General features: G+C 56.4%; 1 protein-coding gene across 2 annotated transcripts in view; it reads right to left on the bottom strand.

The window, feature by feature from the left end:
- Positions 1 to 19,710, bottom strand: part of ADGRA2 (adhesion G protein-coupled receptor A2) — a 46,944-nt gene that overhangs the window by 3,037 nt on the left and 24,197 nt on the right. Inside the window, exons 3-18 of one of the 2 annotated variants that reach the window (XM_023214564.3) lie at positions 11,894 to 11,965; positions 11,542 to 11,613; positions 11,316 to 11,387; positions 10,862 to 11,025; positions 9,955 to 10,168; positions 9,294 to 9,458; positions 7,667 to 7,865; positions 7,028 to 7,177; positions 6,737 to 6,898; positions 5,433 to 5,657; positions 5,066 to 5,282; positions 2,989 to 3,197; positions 1,864 to 1,991; positions 1,315 to 1,438; positions 674 to 819; positions 93 to 182 (exon numbers count right to left, since the gene is read on the bottom strand). In XM_023214564.3, the coding sequence (XP_023070332.1) occupies positions 93 to 182; positions 674 to 819; positions 1,315 to 1,438; positions 1,864 to 1,991; positions 2,989 to 3,197; positions 5,066 to 5,282; positions 5,433 to 5,657; positions 6,737 to 6,898; positions 7,028 to 7,177; positions 7,667 to 7,865; positions 9,294 to 9,458; positions 9,955 to 10,168; positions 10,862 to 11,025; positions 11,316 to 11,387; positions 11,542 to 11,613; positions 11,894 to 11,965 (2,409 nt within the window). The remainder of the gene's footprint in view (positions 1 to 92; positions 183 to 673; positions 820 to 1,314; positions 1,439 to 1,863; positions 1,992 to 2,988; positions 3,198 to 5,065; positions 5,283 to 5,432; positions 5,658 to 6,736; positions 6,899 to 7,027; positions 7,178 to 7,666; positions 7,866 to 9,293; positions 9,459 to 9,954; positions 10,169 to 10,861; positions 11,026 to 11,315; positions 11,388 to 11,541; positions 11,614 to 11,893; positions 11,966 to 19,710) is intronic. The other variant, XM_023214565.2, reaches the window with a different exon arrangement.

Here is a 19,710-nt window from a genome sequence, read left to right as displayed (position 1 = left end):
GTTGGGTGGACCTGGCAGGTGGCCCTGCCAGTGGAGTGGAAGGCATCCAGTGTTAGGTAGGTGGGCTTGGGGCAGGAGGGAGGGGTGCTCACTAGGGGCTGTGGTCCCGGTAGTTGTGGATGTTGACTGCAGCCGTGATGCCACAGATAATGAGTGGAATCCCTCCAGCTATCAAATAGAACCTGGAGGGAATGAGGGATTGGGGGTCCCAGAGGTGGGGAAAGGGAAGGGAAGAACCGGGTGTTCAGAGCCCTTTCCTTGGTGTCTGTCCCATCGTTTTTCCCCTTTAAATTGTCAGAATTTTTTGCCAGGGATGCAAGGTCCCTGCAGGGACTACTTGGACTTGGCCATGACTGTTCTAAGGGGCAAAGGCCAGAATTGCTGTCTCACCCTAAACAGTGCAGAAGTTAGAGGTGCCACTCAGGTTCCCAGGATCCTTGCTATGACATCTGGAGTCATCTCCTTCCCTGGCTTTGTCATGCCTCAGAAGCCCGCAGGATGTCCCCTACTGCATGGTCTTGTGGGACCTGCTGAGTCTAGGGCCTAGCCTCTCCTGTCTTTGGAGAGTGATCTCCCAGGGACCTTGAACCCACCCTTCACCCACCCTGGGAGGTTTCCTACGCTTGCCTTGGAGTCCCTCCTCAATTGCAAAGCTGGAATTGAAAGTATGTACCGGAGCATAGGACTGGGAGCAGGCAGGGTGGGGTCCCCTTCTTGCGGAGGGGGTGCCCTCCAGGTGAGCTCCTTGTGGAACACTCGCGCCTTCACCCCCATCCAGAGCAGCGTGGACAGGGAGGAGTAGTGCAGGGTGATGCCCACCTGCAGGGTCAAGGCATGGAGGCTGGGGACCTGGGGGCTACGACTGGACCCTCCCAGAGCCTCAGCCCTGCTGGTGTCCTCCCAGGCTTCCAGCCTCCGTTCCCCAGCTTTTTTACTTTACCCAGCCCACTCCCCCTACACTCGCCAAGCTTCCATCCCTGCTGCCACCCTCTGCCTCCACCCCAGGGTTCTCTCCCACTGCAGGACTTCCCATGACCCTGATATGGCTATCTGACTGATCCCCCACCTCCCTATCACTGCAGGTCCCCATTTCCACTTTGAAGCCCATCTCCCCATTCTCTCTGATCTGGTTCTTACCCCTACTCTCACTCTCCATGCCCCACCATCCCTGCCTTCCAAGGCTGCTACAGAGGAAGCCATGGAGCCGCGGCCTATGAGCACCAGCCATTTTCTTCCAGCGCGTCTCCCCACTCTATGCCTAGATGCCAGCACTCGTCTTGAAGCACCACCCCCCGAGCCCCTTTTCCTGCTTACCGCCTGGCAGACCATCTGGTAATTGGTGAGTGTGATGCCCCCTGCAAAGACGGCAGAGGTCATGGCCATGTGGAAGCACAGGTTCAGCAGCATGTGCCAGCCCTTCCGGGACACACGGATGGAGCTGCCCGGAAACAGTCTCGAATTAATGACCGTCCAACCCAAGGTCAGGCCCGTGGGGTCTCCAGGCCATTGGGAGAGCCACGGGGGGCAGGCACATATCTGCATGTGTGCATGGGTGGGAATGTGACAGAGGCCACAGGGCAGGGAGTCCTTAACCCCTCAAAGTGATTCCAACCCCAGAACCTTCAAATGGGTGAGAGGCTGAGAAAGTCACGTGGACCCACCTGGGGAAAAAACCCCTGCCAAGTACTCAGTGAGCCCACCCTGCACCTGCGCTGGGAGGTTTCCTACACCTGCCTCGGAGTCCCTCCCCCATTGCAAAGCTGGAATTGAAAGTATGTACCGGAGCACAGGACGGGGAGTGGGCAGGGTGGGGGCCCCTTCCGTGCCTGCCAACCACACCCTCCCTCCTGCAGGAGCGCCTACCTGTGGTTGAGGATGTAGGTGATGATGGTGGCGAAGAGGCAGAGCAGCAGCAGGGCTGTGCAGGGGTATACCACAGGGTGCAGCCCTGCCCCCGCGTCCCCCACCTCCCTGGGAAAGGCGCTCAGCTCCTGGGAAAGGGCAGGAAAGAGGACATGGGGAACATGGACACTTCACTAGGCCCCCAGGCCAGCTTTCCTCTTCCCAGGCCCCTTCAGCCTTGGTCCTGCACTTTGATGCTTAGTTCATCTGGGCAGGGAGAAAAGTTTCAGGCTTTCCACTATTAGGAAGCCGGCCCCATGGAGCCAGCTACTGCTGCCCCTTCCCTGCCTCTGGTCCTGCCTTGCTGGGGACTCTTCACACCCCCAGCCTGAAAGACCAGAGATAAGGAGAGAGGGAGCAGGTGCTGCCTGTGACCAGCAGCAGGCCTGCAGGACTGGAGAGTGGCGGTACCACGTGCCACAAAGGAGGGGGTGGCCAGGAAGGAGAAGGGTTCCCAGATTATTTTTTTCTATTTTGTAAGAATCTGGTCTGGGCTGGGCACGGTGACTCATGCCTATAATCCCAGCACTTTGGGAGGCTGAGGCGGGCGGATCATTTGAGGTCAGGAGTTTGAGACCATCCTGGCCAACATGGTGAAACCCTGTCTCTACTAAAAATATAAAAAATTAGCCGGGCATGGTGGCACATGCCTGTAATCCCACCTACTTGGGAGGCTGACTCAGGAGAATCACTTGGACCTAGGAGGCGGAGGTTGCAGTGAGCTGAGATCATGCCACTGCACTCCAGCCTGGCGACAAAGCCAGACTCTATCTCAAAAAAAAAAAAAAATCTAGTCTCAGAAAGTGCAGGATGTGAAGGCCAGGCTAGGGAGTTCCAGATCCATCAGATCCATCTATCTGGTTATAGGCATGGAAGCCGGACCTCCCTGCCTGTCTCCTGAAAGATGGAGAGGTGGGAGAGGCCAGAGGGCCATTTCCCCACCTCCTGCCAGTCATGGGGCCCAATAGGGGTGCTGTCCTTTCTGTATTTCTCCATGGTCCCAGGTGGTCAGAGTACCTCCACCCCTATTTTCCACCCAGTGCGTGTCCCTGCACCCCTCCACCTCTCACCCCACCGCACACCCACCATGAGCACGGCCACGTTGCCCAAGTGCTGGCAGTGCAGGGCACTGACGTTGGGCTGGCTGGAGCGGAGCTGACAGCCCTCTGAGGTCCAGCCCCCGGCCCCCCCGGGCCCCTCCTGGCTCCACCAAGCGGCCACAGGTTCGGCTCCCTCAGCCCAGTGCCGCAGCGAAACGGCCACTGGCTCTGTCAGGTTTCCCACGCCACAGCCACCTACAGGGGGAGAGGGACGTCCACACAGACACACACAGGGTGTCAGGGAGGTGGGCTAAGCTGGGACTCAGCAGCAGCAGCGGTGGCAGGGTGTGTACTAGGCACCTGCCAGGCAGAGCACAGTGCTGGGCTGGGGGCATGCAGTGAGATGCCAAGGACTGCCTCAGTCTAACGGGGGACCCTGGAGGGGGAGGGGTGCAAATGATGATGGAAAATGCGAGCCCCGAGTGGTAGCCCGCCCTGAGTGCTGGATGAGCAGTGATGTCATGCTTCATGGTGAGGACTCAGGTTTGGGGGCTCGGGGACAAGAACACAGAAGTGCAGACGGAGGGAACACAAGCCAGGTACAGGGAGGAGGGACACGGGCGGGATGGAGGGAGGACTAGGAGGAGGCGTTCCCAGTGGGAGAGGGGCTCCCGGAGCAGGCCCTGGACTCCACAGACCCCTCACCTACCCACCTCTCCCCACATACTCCCACAGCCCACGCGGCTGCGGACACAGGGCTTTCACCTTCCTCAGGCCACCTTACTTGTCCTTTAAGTCTTAGTGGTTTTCGGGAAAGGCCTCCCCGGCTTCCAGCTAGGTTGGGCAGTCCCTCATCCTGTGCCCTCCAAAACACTTTGTGCAGCTGCTCACTTACAATGAGCTGCACTTACAATGACTTGTCCACTGCCTGTCCTCTCTGCTGAAGGGTGTGTTCCTCAAGGACACAGCCGGAACTGTCTGTGCACAGGTGTGTCCCAGCTCAGGCACAGTCTGGTACATACCACATACTCAGTGAGGACGCATGACCTGACAGCAAGAGTCTGCGCTAGGAACAGGACGGAACCCAGGATGGGCGGCAGCGCCTTCTGGGCGGGCAAAGGGGGTACAGCCGCAGCACTAGGACCCTAGAGGGCTCATGGAGGGAGGCAGACGTCCTGACGATGGGAAATGGCCCAGGACTTTGAAGGGGCTCTCTGATGTGCAAAGTGCAGTTTGCGGAAGGTGAATCTGGTGACGGCATGAGGGATGGACTGAAGGTGGAGGTGCGGGGGCCAGAGATGGGCTGGTGTCAGCGTGGATGGTGAGAGCAACAGTGGAATCACCGACAGAAAGAAGGCAGGTGTGGGGGAAAGATGGAACGATAAGTGGGGGACTGCAGGTGATCCATCTGCTTTCTGGGTGCCAGGCCCCCAGCTGGGTGGTGAGTCAGACACTCAGTGTCTGCTCATGTTGTTATTCCTCTGCCCTGGTCTCCACCCTTCCTTGGTGTCTCTGGAACTCCTGATCATCCCTCAAGGCCCATCTGTGTCAGTCCCACCTCCGCCACGACAGCTGGAGCCATGTTGCCTTTTCAGAATGCTGCTCACCTGGGCTACCTCTGCAGCAGCCGCCTGGAACCTCTCCTATGGCTGCCCTGGGAGGTTACTTCACCCTCTACTGCTTAGGTGGCTTCTGGGAGCAGGGACCATGGCCTAGATGTTTTTATTCCTTCCAGCACCAATGACAGCGCTGTTTCTAGCAGGCGCCCATTCAGCATTACTTGTCTGCATTGGGTCCGTGGGGTGTGTATGTGTGTGTGTGTGTGTGTGTGTGTGTGTGTGTGTGTGTGTGTGTGTTGGAGGGGGCTGTGCTCGTAGCCCTCTTGAAATTGAACAAATCTGGGATATAGAAGGCAATGTCTTCCTGAACTTTTCTCCTCCAAACCCATTCTTTATGGGGTATCTCTGCCCTCTGCCCTGTTGGGAAAAGGTGAGGGACGCAACATCCTGTCTCAGTTCCACTAGGGCACTGGGGGGCTGCGGGCCAGGGAAGGGCAGGATGAAGAGGTACAGGGCAGACACACAAGAGGCAACCTGGGCAGGGCGGGGAGTTCAGTCCCTTACTGGTTCCTGCGAAGATGACGGGGGTGGCCACGCCACGCCTCTTGCCAGGCCCAGCAGCTCCAGGGCGGGAGGCGTTGCTGTGGCTGCGGAACAGGCGGCCATTTCGGAAGACGAGCAGTTGTAGGGTACAGTCTGGAGGCACCGGGGGAGCCAGGGCAGCCGGAAGGGATGAGAACAGACTCGGGGGCAGCTGGATGGAGGCCAGGGCCACGCTGTTCTGGGGGGACATAGGAGCTCCTCAGAGACACCAGGACCCCCAGAGCACTGATGTCTTGCAGCCCCCTCCTCCCACTCCTCTCACTGCCCCCAACAGGTACCTGCATCTGGGTCCCTCCCGTCTCCCACCCCCTCCCTCCCCAGTGCCCACCTTGATGTGGAAGGATGACAGAGAAACATTGGGCCTCCCGGTGGTGCAGCGGAAGCGGAGCTGCTGGTCAGCTGGGGGCTCGGGCTCAGGTCGGGGGTTCTGGCCAGGGCTTCCTGGCTGTGCGCCCGGCACCCCTCCCTCCCTCCTCTGGAAGGCTGTGCAGGTCAGGCCCACGTAGCTGTGCGGCTTGATGAGGTAGGCCTCCAATGCCACGTTCCTCGCATTCTGGGGACAGGGACCTTGTCATCCCACCATTTGAGATGGTGGCCTTCTGCTTGGGACTGCACATTCCCTCTCAATGGACCTGCTCAGGCTGCAGTCCTCCCCTTCAATCCTCAGTCTTTTCAAAGCCACCTCTCTCTTTTTTTATTTTTTTAAGAGGAACAGGTTCTTACTGTGTCACCCAGGCTGGAGTGCAGTGTCACAACCATAGCTCACTGCAGCCTACAAATACTGGGCTGAAGTGATCCTGCCACCTCAGCCTCCTGAGTATCTGGGACTACAGGCATGCTACCATGCCCATCTAATTAAAAACTTTTTTTTTTTAAAAAAAACATTTTTTTGTTTTAGAGATGTGGTTTCGCCATGTTGCCCAGGCTAGTCTCAAACTCCAGGCCTTAAGTGATCCTCCCACCTTGGCCCCCGGAGTAGCTGGGACCACAGGCGCATGCCAACACTCCTGGGTAATTTTTGTATTTTTTATGGAGACCAGGTCTCTCTTTGTTGCCCAGGCTGGTCTCCAACTCCTGGCCTCGGGAGATCCTCCCACCTCGGCCTCCCAAAGTGCTGGGATTACAGGTGGAGCCACTGCACCCAGCCTCTTGCTCACCTCTTAACTATGCCAGTTCCGTTGCCCGACTCAGCTGTAGAGCAGGCTCCATGTCTCGCCCCTTTGCATTGCCCCAAGGGCCTAGCACAATATCTTGCACATACAGGATGCTCTACTGCAGTTATCGGATTGCCTTCTCTCAGGGAACTTCCATTACTCTTCACTCAATCCCTGTGCTGTCTGCCCTGCCACCAAGCCCTGCTCCCATCCCTTCTAATCCTTTCACCCTTCCTCCTGCTTATTCCCGTCAGGCAGGCCCCGTCAGTTCCCCACCACGGAGTCTGGCATCACTTCTCCAGGGTCACCGGCCACCTCTCCTAAGCACTGCCCCTGACAACTTGGAAATGAACCCCGCAGCTCAGAACTTTGTCACGTCTGCTGCTCTTGCTAGCTGGGGCACAGCAGGTGCAGGCCTGAGAGGGAGCGCCTCCCTCCTCTGTATGCCAGGGTCACCCCCAACGCTGACCCCCATTACCACCGAGATGTGCTGGGCATGGGGGCTGAGGGCGGCACCCCCGATGCGCTCCAGGGCGCCCACGATGCGGCTGCAGGCCTTGTCCTCGCGCTGGGCCAGCCACAGCAGGTGCTCGTCCACCAGCATCAGGTTGCTGGCCATGTCCACCATCACCTCTGCCAGCTGGGGGGACAGGGGAGTCGCTGAGGGCAGGGGCGGGGCTTGGGACCCAGGGGCTGGAGTGAGAGATAGGCTTGAGCAAATGAGGGATGGGGGCGTTTTGCGAGCTCCCGAGGTCCAGCTGAGCCTCACCTCTTTGATCTGGTCGACATAACCCAAAAATTTCTGGATCATCTGAGCCACATAGACTACATCCATCATGTCTGAAAAGCTGGCAGCCTCGGCTGTGTACACACGCAGCTGGTGAGCCAGGGTCAGCGCATTGGAAGCATTGATGGGCATCTGGAGATTGGGGGAAGACAGAGGATCATCCCGCCTGTTCCTTCTGCCCCTGAACTGCCCCTGGGGACCCTCTGCTCTGTACCAGTGCTCAGTGCCTGGGGACAGGAGTCCAGCCTACCTGCGGGGTCTCATCAAGCTAGGAGGGCAGAGGAGGCTGAGACCATCACAGCCCAAGGCCACCACTGCCAGCACCCCTGGTGTAAGGACAGTGGGACTCTGCTTTTGGTGTTAGTGAGTAAAGGGGCGTGAGGTGTCCGGATGGGGACAGAGGACTGGTGCCCTTCCCCACTGTGGCCTCTGTGTCTGAATCCCTCGGCAGAGGGTGGCTAGAGGAGAGGAGCCTCTAGCCTGCTCCTGGCTCTGCACAGGCAGGGACGAGAGGCACAGCCCAGCGGCCCAGAGACCAGGCTCCCCTTGCCCATTAGGTTGGCTTCTCCCTTCCCTGTGCCCCCGAAGCAGAGCTGGTGGGGTGCCCCAGCCCCTCCTCACCAGCACGAAGGTGTACAGCACCCTGGTGATGTCGTTGGTGTAGAGACAGTGGGAGTAGTCCCCAGGCTCCCAGCGGCCGGCACGGTCACACCGGCGGGAGGCTCGGGTGCCCGGGGCGCCTCCGCCCAGGGGCACTGAAGTGAAGGGATACTGCAGGCAGGACTGGTAGGCTGTGATGCCAGCCAGAGTTCGGGGCCACCTGGGGGCAGAGGCAGGAAGTTGCCAATGAACCAGGCTTCTCAGAACAACAGCCCTTCTCCTGTCTTTAGAACTGTGAGGCTGGACTCCTGGGGGCCTTGGGGAGGGATCCAGGAGCGGGGTTCAGATCAGCCTTCCAGGGGTTCCCAAGTTCCACTCTCTTTGTTCTGACTGGGCTGTCTCAGGTGATAGGGGGCTGGACTTTAGAGTTCTGAGTTTAAATTCAAGTTCTGCCACTTATTTGCTATGGCTTAAGGCAAGGCATTTATCCTTTCTCGGAGTCAGTGTTCTTAGCTGTACAGTGGGGAGAATAATAGCTTCCCTGCATAACAGAGAGGGTCACTGGGATCTTAAGAGGTGATACTCTTTGTGGACGAGCTTTTGCAAACTATGAATGTAAGGAAGCAAATAAAAGCCTTTTTGTGGCCAGGCACAGTGCTTGAGCCCAGAGGTTTGAGACCAGCCTGGGCAACAAAGTGAGACCCTGTCTCTACAGAAAGTAACACAATAAGCTAGGCATAGTGGCTGTGCCTGTAGTCCCAGCTCCTCAGGAGGCGGAGGTGGGAGGATCGCTTGAGCCCAGGAATTCGAGACTGCAGTGAGGTACGATTGTGCCACTGCACCGGAGCCTGGATGAAAGAGCAAGACCCTGTCTAAAAAAAAGTCACAGTGGCTCAAGCCTGTAATCCCAGAATTTCGGGAGGCCAAGGCAGGTGGATCACTTGAGGCCAGGAGTTCGAGACCAGCCTGGCCAATATGGTGAAACCCCATCTGTACTGAAAATACAAAAATTAGCTGGGCGTGGTGGCACAGGCCTGAAACCCCAGCTACCGGCGAGGCTGAGGCAGCAAGATCATGCCATTGCACTTCAGTGTGAGACTCTGTCTCAAAAAAAAAGGAGAAAAAGGGACTTTTTGTGCAGCACATCTCAGATGGTAATTTTGTTTGTTTGTTTTTGAGATTGAGTCTTGCTCTTGTCGCCCAGGCTGGAGTGCAGTGGTGCAATCTCGGCTCACTGCAACCTCTGCCTCCCAGGTTCAAGGGATTCTCCTGCCTTAGGCTTCTAAGTAGTTGGGATTACAGGCGCCCACCACCATGCCTGGCTAATTTTTGTACTTTTTAGTAGAGACGGGGTTTTGCCATGTTGGTCAGGCTGGTCTCCTGACCTCAGGTGATCCGCCTGCCTTGGCCTCCCCAAGTGCTGGGATTGCAGGCATGAGCCACCGCGCCCCACCTCAGATGTAAGTTTATACATAAAGTCTATCTATTCGATAGCAAGGCTTCAGGCTGAATGACAAAAGGAAGTGTTTTCTCCATCTTTAGCACCCAATGGAGACAGCGGATGGGAAAACTCTGGCCACCTGTGATGTCAGGTGCAAGGGTGGGGTTGGGGGCTGAGCAGCCCTCTACAGGGCGGAGCAGGCCAAACCTGAAGTCCCCGCGGTTGTTGGCGACACGCTCGGCTGGGCAGTAGGAGGCAGAGGTCTCCAGCACCACGATCTCCACCTTCTTGCTGGCGTTGCCCTGGGTGGTGGACACGGTGCACTCCCACTCGCCTGAGGCCCACACGCCGATGTGAGACAGTGTCAGCTCACTACGGATGGCAGGCGGAGCTGGCTCATGAGTCATCCTTGGGCCCAGCCACGTTGCCCTCCCTCAACACCACCCTACGACACTAGCTGCAGGTCCTTTTTTCTTTGATGAAACAAGGGATGCAAGTATGCACTCCTTTTATTCTGATTGGCTTTATGATACTGTTTTTTTTGAGCTTCGATTTCCCCTTCCTTATCATGGAGCCGATAATATCTCTCACAGATTTAATCTCTACAGTAGAGATTAAATCTGGTGCCACAGATGGGAGCCACTCTATACAGTGTAAGAGCACTAAAGAGATGTCAAGTATCATCATTTTGTTCTATCGGATATTTATTTCTAGCCTCTATCCAGACCATTGATAACTTAGTCCAAGCTTTCCATAAATATACATGCACATTCTCCCAGGAACACATCTGGGTGCAGCTGTTTTCTGGGGTACAGTAGGCACCCCCATCCCCATGCTGAGGCCTGAGGAGGGGCAGAGCGGCTCCTACCTGGTGATGAAGGTGCAGTCGTGGATGAGGCTCTCAGCCAGGAGGATGCCCGCCTGCTCGTCACCCTCCACAGGGGCTCGGTTGTGGTACCAGCGGATGCGGGTGTCATTGCCCAGGTAGCTGGCAGAGCACTGGAAGGGCAGCCGATCCCCCTGGAACACCACTTGGCGTAGGGACGGGATGAGATGGTGTGTGTGCAGCTCCAGGGCCCCCTCTGTGGGAGGAGACACCAGGCGTGAGGCCCGAGTGCACACGTGTGTGAGGCTGCATGTGTGAGCGAGAGTCCGGCAGGATGGGGTGGGACGGGGCGGGGCCTTCAGCCTGTAGCCTGCTCCAGCTGGGAAGGAAAAGGGGTCAAGAGAAAGTCTCCAGGGATAAGGGTAAAGGGGAAGGACAGGCAGTTTTTGGACAAAGAATGCTCCTTTCTCAGTACACATGTTACCCCAAGAGGTGGGGCCAGATGAAAACATGAACAAGCAGCCCCAAGGGGGCTTAGAAAAGCTGATGGAAGACTGACCCCGAGACACTGAGGGAAAGGGGATGCCCTGGAGAACACGCCCAGCACACAGTCATAGGCGGAGTGGGGAGAATAACACCGGCCCCGCCTCACGGGGAGGGTCACTGGGATAGTAAATGTGATTCTTTTTGTGGGAGAGCGGTTGCAAACCAGTAATGAAAGAGAGCACAGAAAAGCCTTTTTGTGCTGGGCAGCACATCTCAGATGGTGATTTATACATAAAAATAAGGTATCCCTAAATGCAAGAGCAGGTACTCAGTGTTGTGGTCTTTTGCAAACTGCAATACAAAGGTAAAAATCTGTGGGTCTGAGGGGAGGCTCGTGTCTCGGCCCTGGGTTGGTGGAGAGACAGGGTCCCTGGTAGCTGTGTAGTCAGGGGGACTTGCTCACCGCAGCAGAGCTGGGCCTCCTGGAGGCTGCCCAGGGCTTGGGCATGCAGGGCACTGGGGTAAGCACAGAGTGTGCGCTCCGACAGCTGCAGGGAGCGATTCTGGGCCCAGGGCAGCAGCCAGCGCAGGCGGCAGTCGCAGGTCAGGAACTCGGTGCCCAAGTCCCTGCAGGGTAGGCAGAGGGGTCACAGAGCAGAACAGAGGGGGCGTGGGCTCATGAGTGGCCTGGGGCCCCAGGGAGGGATGAGGCTGGAGGGGTAGGAGGGGTAATCTTGGGTCTACGTGCGCCGTCTCTGCCCCGGGCCATCGCAGGAAGGTGATCATGGGGGCATTTCAGGCACTGTCTGCCTTGCCCACTCGTGAGGCCAGTCACGGTGGTCACGATGCTTATACATCCCTCCTGGGCAGAGGAAGGGACAGGGGTCTGGGTCCTTGCGCTAGGAAGAGATACTCACACAACCTTAAGGGCTGGCAGCTCATCAAAGACCCCAGGTTGCAGACTGGAGAAGATGTTTCCAGATATGTTTCTGCAGGAGACAGGGGACAACTGAGATGGGGTCTTAGGGTCTCCATGGGGTGGCGGAGGGGAGCAGGTGCGATGTGGAAGGGTTGGAGGCCACCTTTTGCTTCCTATGTGCTTCCTCCTTCTCCTCCCTCCCCACTTCTCATCCCATCACTTACAGTCGGAGAAGCCTGGGGAGGCCCCGGAAGGTCTCGGAGGTGAGACAGCCAATCCGGTTGTTGGAGAGATCTCTAGAGAGACACAGGCAACCTCAGCGAGTCGGCCACGCGGCAGCACGCGGGTCCACTTGTGAGGGACACATGGGTGGGGCCAGGGCTTGTGAGGGGGGCGGGATGAGAAAAGAGATGAGGTTGGGGCCAGGGCCGCAGCTGGACTGGAAATGGCGGCTCCTTGGACCCCAGCCAAGGCACCTGAGTGGAAATGAGGGGCAGGTGTGGGTGGGTGAGAGGGAGGGGGTGGGCATGGAGCAGGAGGGGTGACTTTCTTCCTCGGAAGGGGCGTGCCACTCACAAGCGCTTCAGTTCCCCCAGGCCCAGGAAGGCGCCGGGCTGCACTGTGCTGATGATGTTGTTCCTCAGGTCCCTGCGGAGGCAAGCAGGCAAGCGCAGAGCCCTCACACCTCTCCCTGCCGGGGCCGCCCTGCTCCCCTCCCCGGGAGGGGTCCTCACTGCCACCGCGGTGCTGTTGGTGGGTTTCTCAGGGACTTGACTTCCTGCTAAACCTCTGCTTTCCTCAGCACTGGGTGGGAGGTGGGATTAAAGAACCACTCCCGATCAAGGCCATCCTGGCCAACATGCTGAAACCTCGTCTCTACTAAAAATACAAAAAAAAAAAAAAAAGAAAAAGAAAAAATAAATGAGCTGGGCGTGGCACTGCACACCTGTAGTCCCAGCGCACCTGTAGTCCCAGCTACTCGGAAGGCTGAGGCAGGAGAATTGCTTGAATCTGGGAGGCAGAGGCTGCAGGGAGCCAGGATTGCACCACTGCACTCCAGCCTGGGCGATACCTGTAGTCCCAGCTACTTGGGAGGCTGGTCAGAATGGAGAGAGGACGAAGAAGCCAAGAGATGGGATCAGAAGGGCCTTGGACGACATGGAGAACGCCCTGGATTGGGAGTTAGGAGGCCTCCTTTCCCATCCTGCCCCACCTCCGGGCTGCCCTGCAGGTCACCGGGGTTGCCCTGGGAAGCATTTGAAAATAGGTGTCATAGTCTTTTGTAAATTGCTATACAAAGGTAGAAGCTTCTTGAGCCTGGCCTTTGTGGGCAGGGGAGGGGGCGCATGGGAGGGTAGTTTTTTTGTTTTGTTTTGATTTTGAGGCAGGGTCTCTCTGTCACCCAGGCTGGAGTGCAGTGGTGTGATCATGGGCCATTGTATCCTCAAATTCCTGGGCCCACGCCATCTTCCAACCTCTGCCTCCCAAGCAACTGGCACCACAGGTGTGCACCACCACACCCTGCTAATTAAAAACATTTTTGTTTTGTAGAGACACGGTTCCACTATGTTACTCAGGCTGGTCTTGAACTCCTGGGCTCAAGTGATCCTCCCACCTCGGCTTCCCAAAGTGCTGGGGTTACAGATGTGAGCCACCACGCTCGGCCAAGGAGGGTATTTTTTATGGTTATTTTATCCCTGTGCCCGTGTCTGTCTGACAGGTGAGGAAACAGGTGAAGCGGCTGGCTGAGGCCCAGGTGGACTCTGCCTGGCTCCTCTCCAGGGCAGGGGTGTAAGTCCTGTCCAGCCTCCTCCTTCAGATGAGGAAGCTAGTGAGGTGACAGCTTGTTCAAGGTCCTCAGTCCTGTCTTCTCCACGGGTCTCCGCAGGAGGTCCCAGGGGCCAAGCCTGGCCTGGAGGAGTGAGCTGCAGGTGAGTCCACCGGCTTCCAGCCCTGAGTCTGTGGCTCAAACTCAATGACGGCCATGGCACAACTCTCTGCCCCCTTCGTCACCTGCCCCTGGGGCTGCAGGGACAGTGCTGAGAAGACAGTACCCACCCACAGGGGACCTGCCTGCCCTAACCCCAAACCTGCCAGGGCAGCCCCCTGGGCTCTTGGGGCAGGCAGGACCACAGAAGACCAAGGTGGGTGCCTGCTCAGAGGCCTTCTCCCTCACCCTGCACAGCCAGGGACAGGTGCCTAGAAGGCAGGGTGGGCGGGGCCAGTTGCCCACCTACTCAAAGGCCAGCTGGCTCTTTCCTGAGCTAAACCAGGACGGGCTTCAGGCCCCATAGAGCTCACGAGGCTCACAGCCCAGCCAGCCTCCCTGTCCTGGGTCTGAGATGGAGGCAGTGGCCTCTTGGCTCCCACCCAGTGGCAGGAGATTGTGAGGCAGCAGGCAAGGCTGGGTGGACCCCTGGAGCAGGCAAGGGTGAAGGACTCCTGTCTGAAGGTCTGTGGCCGGAAGATAGGAGATCCACAGAGATGTCTGGGGCCCACCTGCTTTCCCAGGCCCTGCCACCCCTCAGCCCAGATGGAGGAGGGTGTCAGGGGTGGGGGCTGAGGGGGCTCTTGGCCCTGCCACCCCTCAGCCCAGATGGAGGAGGGTGTCAGGGGTAGGGGGCTGAGGAGGCTCTTGGCGCTGCCCACCACAGCCTCATCGATGTCTTTGGATTACCGGGCAGGAGGGGGTTAACCAAGCCGGCTACCCGCTGGGAGGAGAGGAAATGGGTGTTCTGGACGGGGAGATACTGTCCCACCAGGGGGCCTGTTTGTGCACTGAGGGACAGAAACACCGTGCACAGCCCTTCCCACGGCCAGGGGAGCCCTCACCCTCAGCTCCTTCCCATAGGAAGGACTCGAAGGACTCAGATGGCCTCCATGACCCCAAGTCCCTGGAGAAGGAAGGGAATGGGCCACCAGAAGGGGCCAGTTCCCTAGAGGAGGGATGGCTTCCACGCTGGGGTGTGCTGGGAGGTGCCCCCCAGTGGGGCGCATGCAGGGACTGTGCCAAGAACACTGACCCTAGGCCCCTGGCCGAGGGAGAGGGATACAGGATAAGTATCGTGGCTGCCAGGGGTGCCCCTCCGGCCCAGCCCCCACCGTTTGCCGCCAGACCCCATCCTCACCGCCGGCCCCACGGCCCCACTCCGGGGCTGTCCCAGCATGTGCCCTCTGGCCCCTGTTGGGGTCTGGCCATTCTCAGGGCTCAGCCTCCCACCCCCACGTGGGGGACGGGCAGAGGGAAACACATTCCTCATTGTGTCACTTCCCTTCATGGGCTGCCAAGGGGCTTAGGCGCAGCCCCCCTTCCCTCCCCGCTCACTTGTGTTTATTCTCATTTCCTCCTTGGCCCCCCTTGAAAGCCCCCACCCGCCTGCCCCACTGATGCTCTGCAGATGGGAGCAAGGCGGCGCCCAGGCCCCAGCCCCTCTTCCTGCCCTCGATTTCCTGCAGCCCAGCCATGCTGGGGCCTTGGAGAGGGCACCTCCACCTCCACGGAGGGTGGGCGTGCCTTCTCCCTTGCCTCGAGCCCGCCTGGGGAGGAGCCTTGGGGCGACCAAAGCAGGCCCCAGGAGTGCCCTTGGGAGCTGGCCTGTCTCGGCTCCCTGGGCTGAGCTCTGAGAGCCTGAAGGACCCATGGGAAGCCGATGCTGCCTGGTCCCTCTGGGTAAGAAGCTGTGTCTTCCCTCGGGGCGGGAGAAATGCTACCACAAGACTTGGACATTTTTGGGAGCTGCAAGGCTCCTCCTATAGATTGATTGTTTTGCACCTTTCTTGCTTAGCACATCCTTTTGAAGATCTGTGAAGGCCATGAACTTCTGCCCAAGAAAAACTCACTATACCCATCACTGTGCATACAATTTCCAGAGGGGCGTAGAGCCCAGGTTAAGAAGCCCCAGCTGCGCGTGGTGGTTCACGCCTGTAATCCCAGCACTTTGGGAGGCCGAGGTGGGCAGATCACCTGAGGTCAGGAGTTCGAGACCAGCCTGGCCAACATGGTGAAACCCCGTCTCTACTAAAAATAAAAAAATAAAAAATAAAAATTAGCTGGGTGTGGTGGCGGGCCCCTGTAATTCCAGCTACACAGGAGGCTGAGGCAGAAGAATTGCCTGAACCTGGGAGGTGCAGGTTGCAGTGAGCTGAGATCTCGCCGCTGCTGCACTCCAGCCTGGACGACAGAGTGAGAGTCTTAAAAAAAAAATGATAGAAGTCATTTGCTGGATGGTCTGATCTCCATTTCTCAGGTGAAGCTACAGTAGCTTGTGAAAGCATGCACAGATATGCTTCCACAAAGCCCTGTTCTTGGAACCTGGGAAAGACGCAGGGTGTTGATGGCACTTCCCCTCCCTGCTACCCACTGCCCCTTGACTCCAGGCCACCCCCTCCCTGTATCTCTGTCAATATGCAGAAGGAGGATTCCCCTAAGGCTGATGTGGAGGGAGGATTCCTGAGAGCAAATCATGCCCCATGCCCTTGTTGGGAAAACAGAGGCTTTGGGAGCTGAGTGTGTAAGAGTGAGTTTGTGAGCAGAAGCAATGAAAGGAGGAGGGAATAACGGATGAATAAAAGTTCAGAAAAAGCAAAACGGGGGGAAATAGGAAACAAAGCAAAGATTGTTAAGTTGGACTTAATGACAACTTAAACATTTTATACCTTTGGCCAGGTGCGGTGGCTCATGTCTGTAATCCCAGTACTTTGGGAGGCTGAGGCAGGTGGATCACCTAAGGTCAGGAGTTTGAGACCAGCCTGGCTAACATATTGAAACCCTGTCTTTACTAAAAATACAAAAATTTGCCAGGCATGGTGGCGTGCACCTGTAATCCCAGCTACTCAGGAGGCTGAGGCAGGAGAATCACTTGAACCCAGGAGGCAGAGGTTGCAGTGAGCCAAGATCACGCCACTGCACTCCAGCCTGGGCAACAAGAGCAAAACTCCATCTCAAAAAAGTTTCAAAAAAAAAAAAACGCATCTTAAAGGAAGTGAAGAGAACACAGAATGAGAGAAAATATTTGCAAATCAGATCTGATAAGGGATGTCTATCTAGAATACATACAGGATTTGTACAACTCAATAGCAAAAAGACAAATAACCCAGTTAAAAAAAAAATGGGCAAAGGATCTGAATAGACATTTTATCCAAGAAGACACACAAATGGCCAATAAGCCCATGCAAAGATGCTCAACATCACCAGCAGTAAGGGAAATGCGAATCAAAGCCACTTTACATCTACTAAGACAGCTATAATAAAAAAGAGGGACTCCAACAAATATTGATGACAATGTGTAGAAACTGGAACCCTTGCATATTATTGGTGGGAATGTAAAATGGTGCAGACACTTTGGAAAACAGTTTCACATTTGGGTTACCGTATGACCCAGAAATTCCACTCCTAGGTATACATCCAAGAGAAATACACATACATCCACACAATACCCCATAGCTGAATGCTCACAGCAGCATTGTGCATAGTGGCAAAAAGTAGAAACTGGCCACATGTGGTAGCTCAAGCCTGTAATCCCAGCACTTTGGGAGGCTAAGGCAGGAGGATCACTTGAGACCAGGAGTTCGAGACCAGCCTGAGCAACACAGTGAGACTCCTATCTCTACCAAAAAAAATTGGCCAGGCATGGTAGTGCATGCCTGTAGTCCCAGCTACTCAGGAGGCTGAAGCAGGAGAATTGCTTGAGCCCAGGAAGTCAAGGCTGCAGTTAGCCATGATCATGCCACTGCACTTTAGCACTCTATCCTAGGTGCCAGAGTGAGACCCTGTCTGTCAAAAAAAAAAAAAGACTGGGCACGGTGGCTCACACCTGTAATCCCAGCACTTTGGGAGGCCAAGGCGGGTGGATCATGAGGTCAGGAGTTCGAGACCAACATGATGAAACCCCATCTCTACTAAAAAATACAAAAATTAGCTGGGTGTGGTGGTGCACGCCTGTAATCCCAGCTACTCAGGCGTCTGAGGCAGGAGAATCGCTTGAACTTGGGAGGAGGAGGTTGCAGCAAGCCAAGATCGTGCCACTGCACTCCAGACTGGGCAACAGAGTGAGACTCCATCTCAAAAAAAAAGTAGTATCCACCCAAATATTCAAGAGATGAAGGGATAAACAAAATGTGGTGTAGTCGTACAATGGAATATTATCTGGCCATTAAAAGGAACGAAGTACTGATACATGCTATAACATGGGTGAACCCTGAAAGTACCATGCTGAAAGAATCGAGTTATGAAAGATCACCTATTGCATGATTTCATTTATCTAAAATGTCCAGAACAGGCAGATTTAGAGATCTATAGACAGAAAGCAGATTAGTGGTTGCTTGGGCCTGGGGAAGAGCGGGTGGAGGAATAAGGAGTGACTGTTAATGATTCAAGGTTTCTTTTGTGGATGATGAAAATGTTCTAAAATTAGATTATGGTGATTACACAATTCTGTAAAATATACTAGAAACCACTGGATTGCACACTTTTTTTTAAACGGGAGAACTTTTATGGCACATAAAGTATATCTCACTAGACCATTAAAGAGCATGTGAATTTTTATGACCGTGTCTGTGTGTGTGTGTGTGTGTGTGTGTGTGTGTGTGTGTGCGCGCGCCCACATACAGGCGGGGGGGGGGGGGGGGCGGTGGTAGAGAGTCGACTCCCTCTGGCCCCCACAGACCTCCCTGCTTGTGGGTTTGAAAACCAAATTATAGGTTTGGAGGCCACAAAGCAGCCTTCCCTGGGCCTACAAGACTTCCAGGGTTCACTAGAAAGTGGGGGCTGGCTGAGAAGTGGGCCAGGACACCCTGCAGGTATAGACGTGTCTAGGGGAGGAAGGGAGAGGTTCTAGTCCCATCCTCCAGGTCCCTCTAGTCTCTGATCCAATCCACAGGTTATTTATTGAGCATGTACCCCATGCCAGGCACGGGGACTACTATGGCCAACAAGCGGGCTGTCCCTGAACCCATCAGCCTCCCCTCCTGGGCCTCAGTGGTGCCGGAGTCCAGGCAGCTTCTCTGCGGCATTCCTCCCCGGTGTTGTTGGGGACGGGAAGGGGAGGAGGGAGAAAGCCCGGCAGCCTGACCCTTGGCCCCGCCCATAGATTAATGGAAGCCACCTGGCTTGGGGCGAGCCGCACTCCACCCCCAGGCCCCCACTTTCGTTCGTTCCCATGAGCATCTGCTTCTAATGAGCGCCTCAGCACCCCTGCATACCAGCCCCCGGGGCTCATTAATCTCATTAAGTAATGACAAATCATCCCAGGGCTGACCAGGCTCCCCTCCCCAGCCTCTTTCCTTTAGCCATGCACAAGCCTCTGGGGGCCGGTGTCCACACAGACCCACAGGCTGGCAGGCATGCAGTCTCACTCCCTGGGCTCTCTTGGGGCTGTCTGCCCTGGGGCCGGCTTGGTCCCTGGTCTAGAGGCATCTTACTGTGACTGACACCCTCAGAGCCCCCCCAGAAAAGTCTTCCTGCGGCCTGCTCCCCATTGCATGTGCTTGGTGGGGGATCCCGGGGAATGAATCACCAGCTGTACTTGGAGCGTGTATATTTTTCAGCTACACAATTGCCTGCTCAAGGCAGGGAACTCTAGGCAAATCTATGCAAATGACAGGCGGCCAGGGTAACATCTAGCAACTGGGAACTCTTTTTTTTTTTTTTTCTTTTTGAGACGGAGTCTTGCTCTGTCGCCCAGGCTGGAGTGCAGTGGCCCGATCTCAGCTCACTGCATGCTCCGCCTCCCGGGTTTACGCCATTCTCCTGCCTCAGCCTCCCGAGGAGCTGGGACTACAGGCGCCCGCCACCTCGCCCGGCTAGTTTTTCGTATTTTTTAAAGTAGAGACGGGGTTTCACCGTGTTAGCCAGGATGGTCTCGATCTCCTGGCCTCGTGATCCGCCCGTCTGGGCCTCCCAAAGTGCTGGGATTACAGGCTTGAGCCACCGCGCCCGGCCGCAACTGGGAACTCTAGAGGGGAAGGGAACTGCCTGCCATGTACTGGAAGCCTATGCTGCACTGTGTTCTGTGTAAGGAACTCCTCCTCTGTTCCTGTAACAACTCCTCATAGCCCCATTTTCCAGGTGAGTAACCCGGGGCTGGGAGAGGCACTGGAAGGTAAAAGAAGGAGGGATGATTCCACTCCAAGCTGCTTTTCACACCAAATGGAGTCCAGTGCTCTTTCATCAGCTCCTCTCTGCCCCAAAATTCTTTCCTTTAAGAAACAGGCTCGGCCATGTTGGAGGGTGGTGGGAGAGAGAGAGGGCCCAGAGGTGCAAGGCGGGGCTTCTGTACACTCCCGGGGCAGCCCAGGAGGTGTTTCTGCAGGGCTCTGTTTCCTGTCTTTTTTTCTTTTGGAGATGGAGTCTCACTCTGTCGCCCAGGCTGGAGTGCAGTGGTTTGATCTCGGGC

Source organism: Piliocolobus tephrosceles, chromosome 7 (assembly GCF_002776525.5).
Source record: "Piliocolobus tephrosceles isolate RC106 chromosome 7, ASM277652v3, whole genome shotgun sequence".
NCBI lineage: Eukaryota > Metazoa > Chordata > Mammalia > Primates > Cercopithecidae > Piliocolobus > Piliocolobus tephrosceles.
The sequence above is the reverse complement of the archived record's forward strand: the minus strand, read 5'-3'. Positions and strand labels throughout refer to the sequence as shown.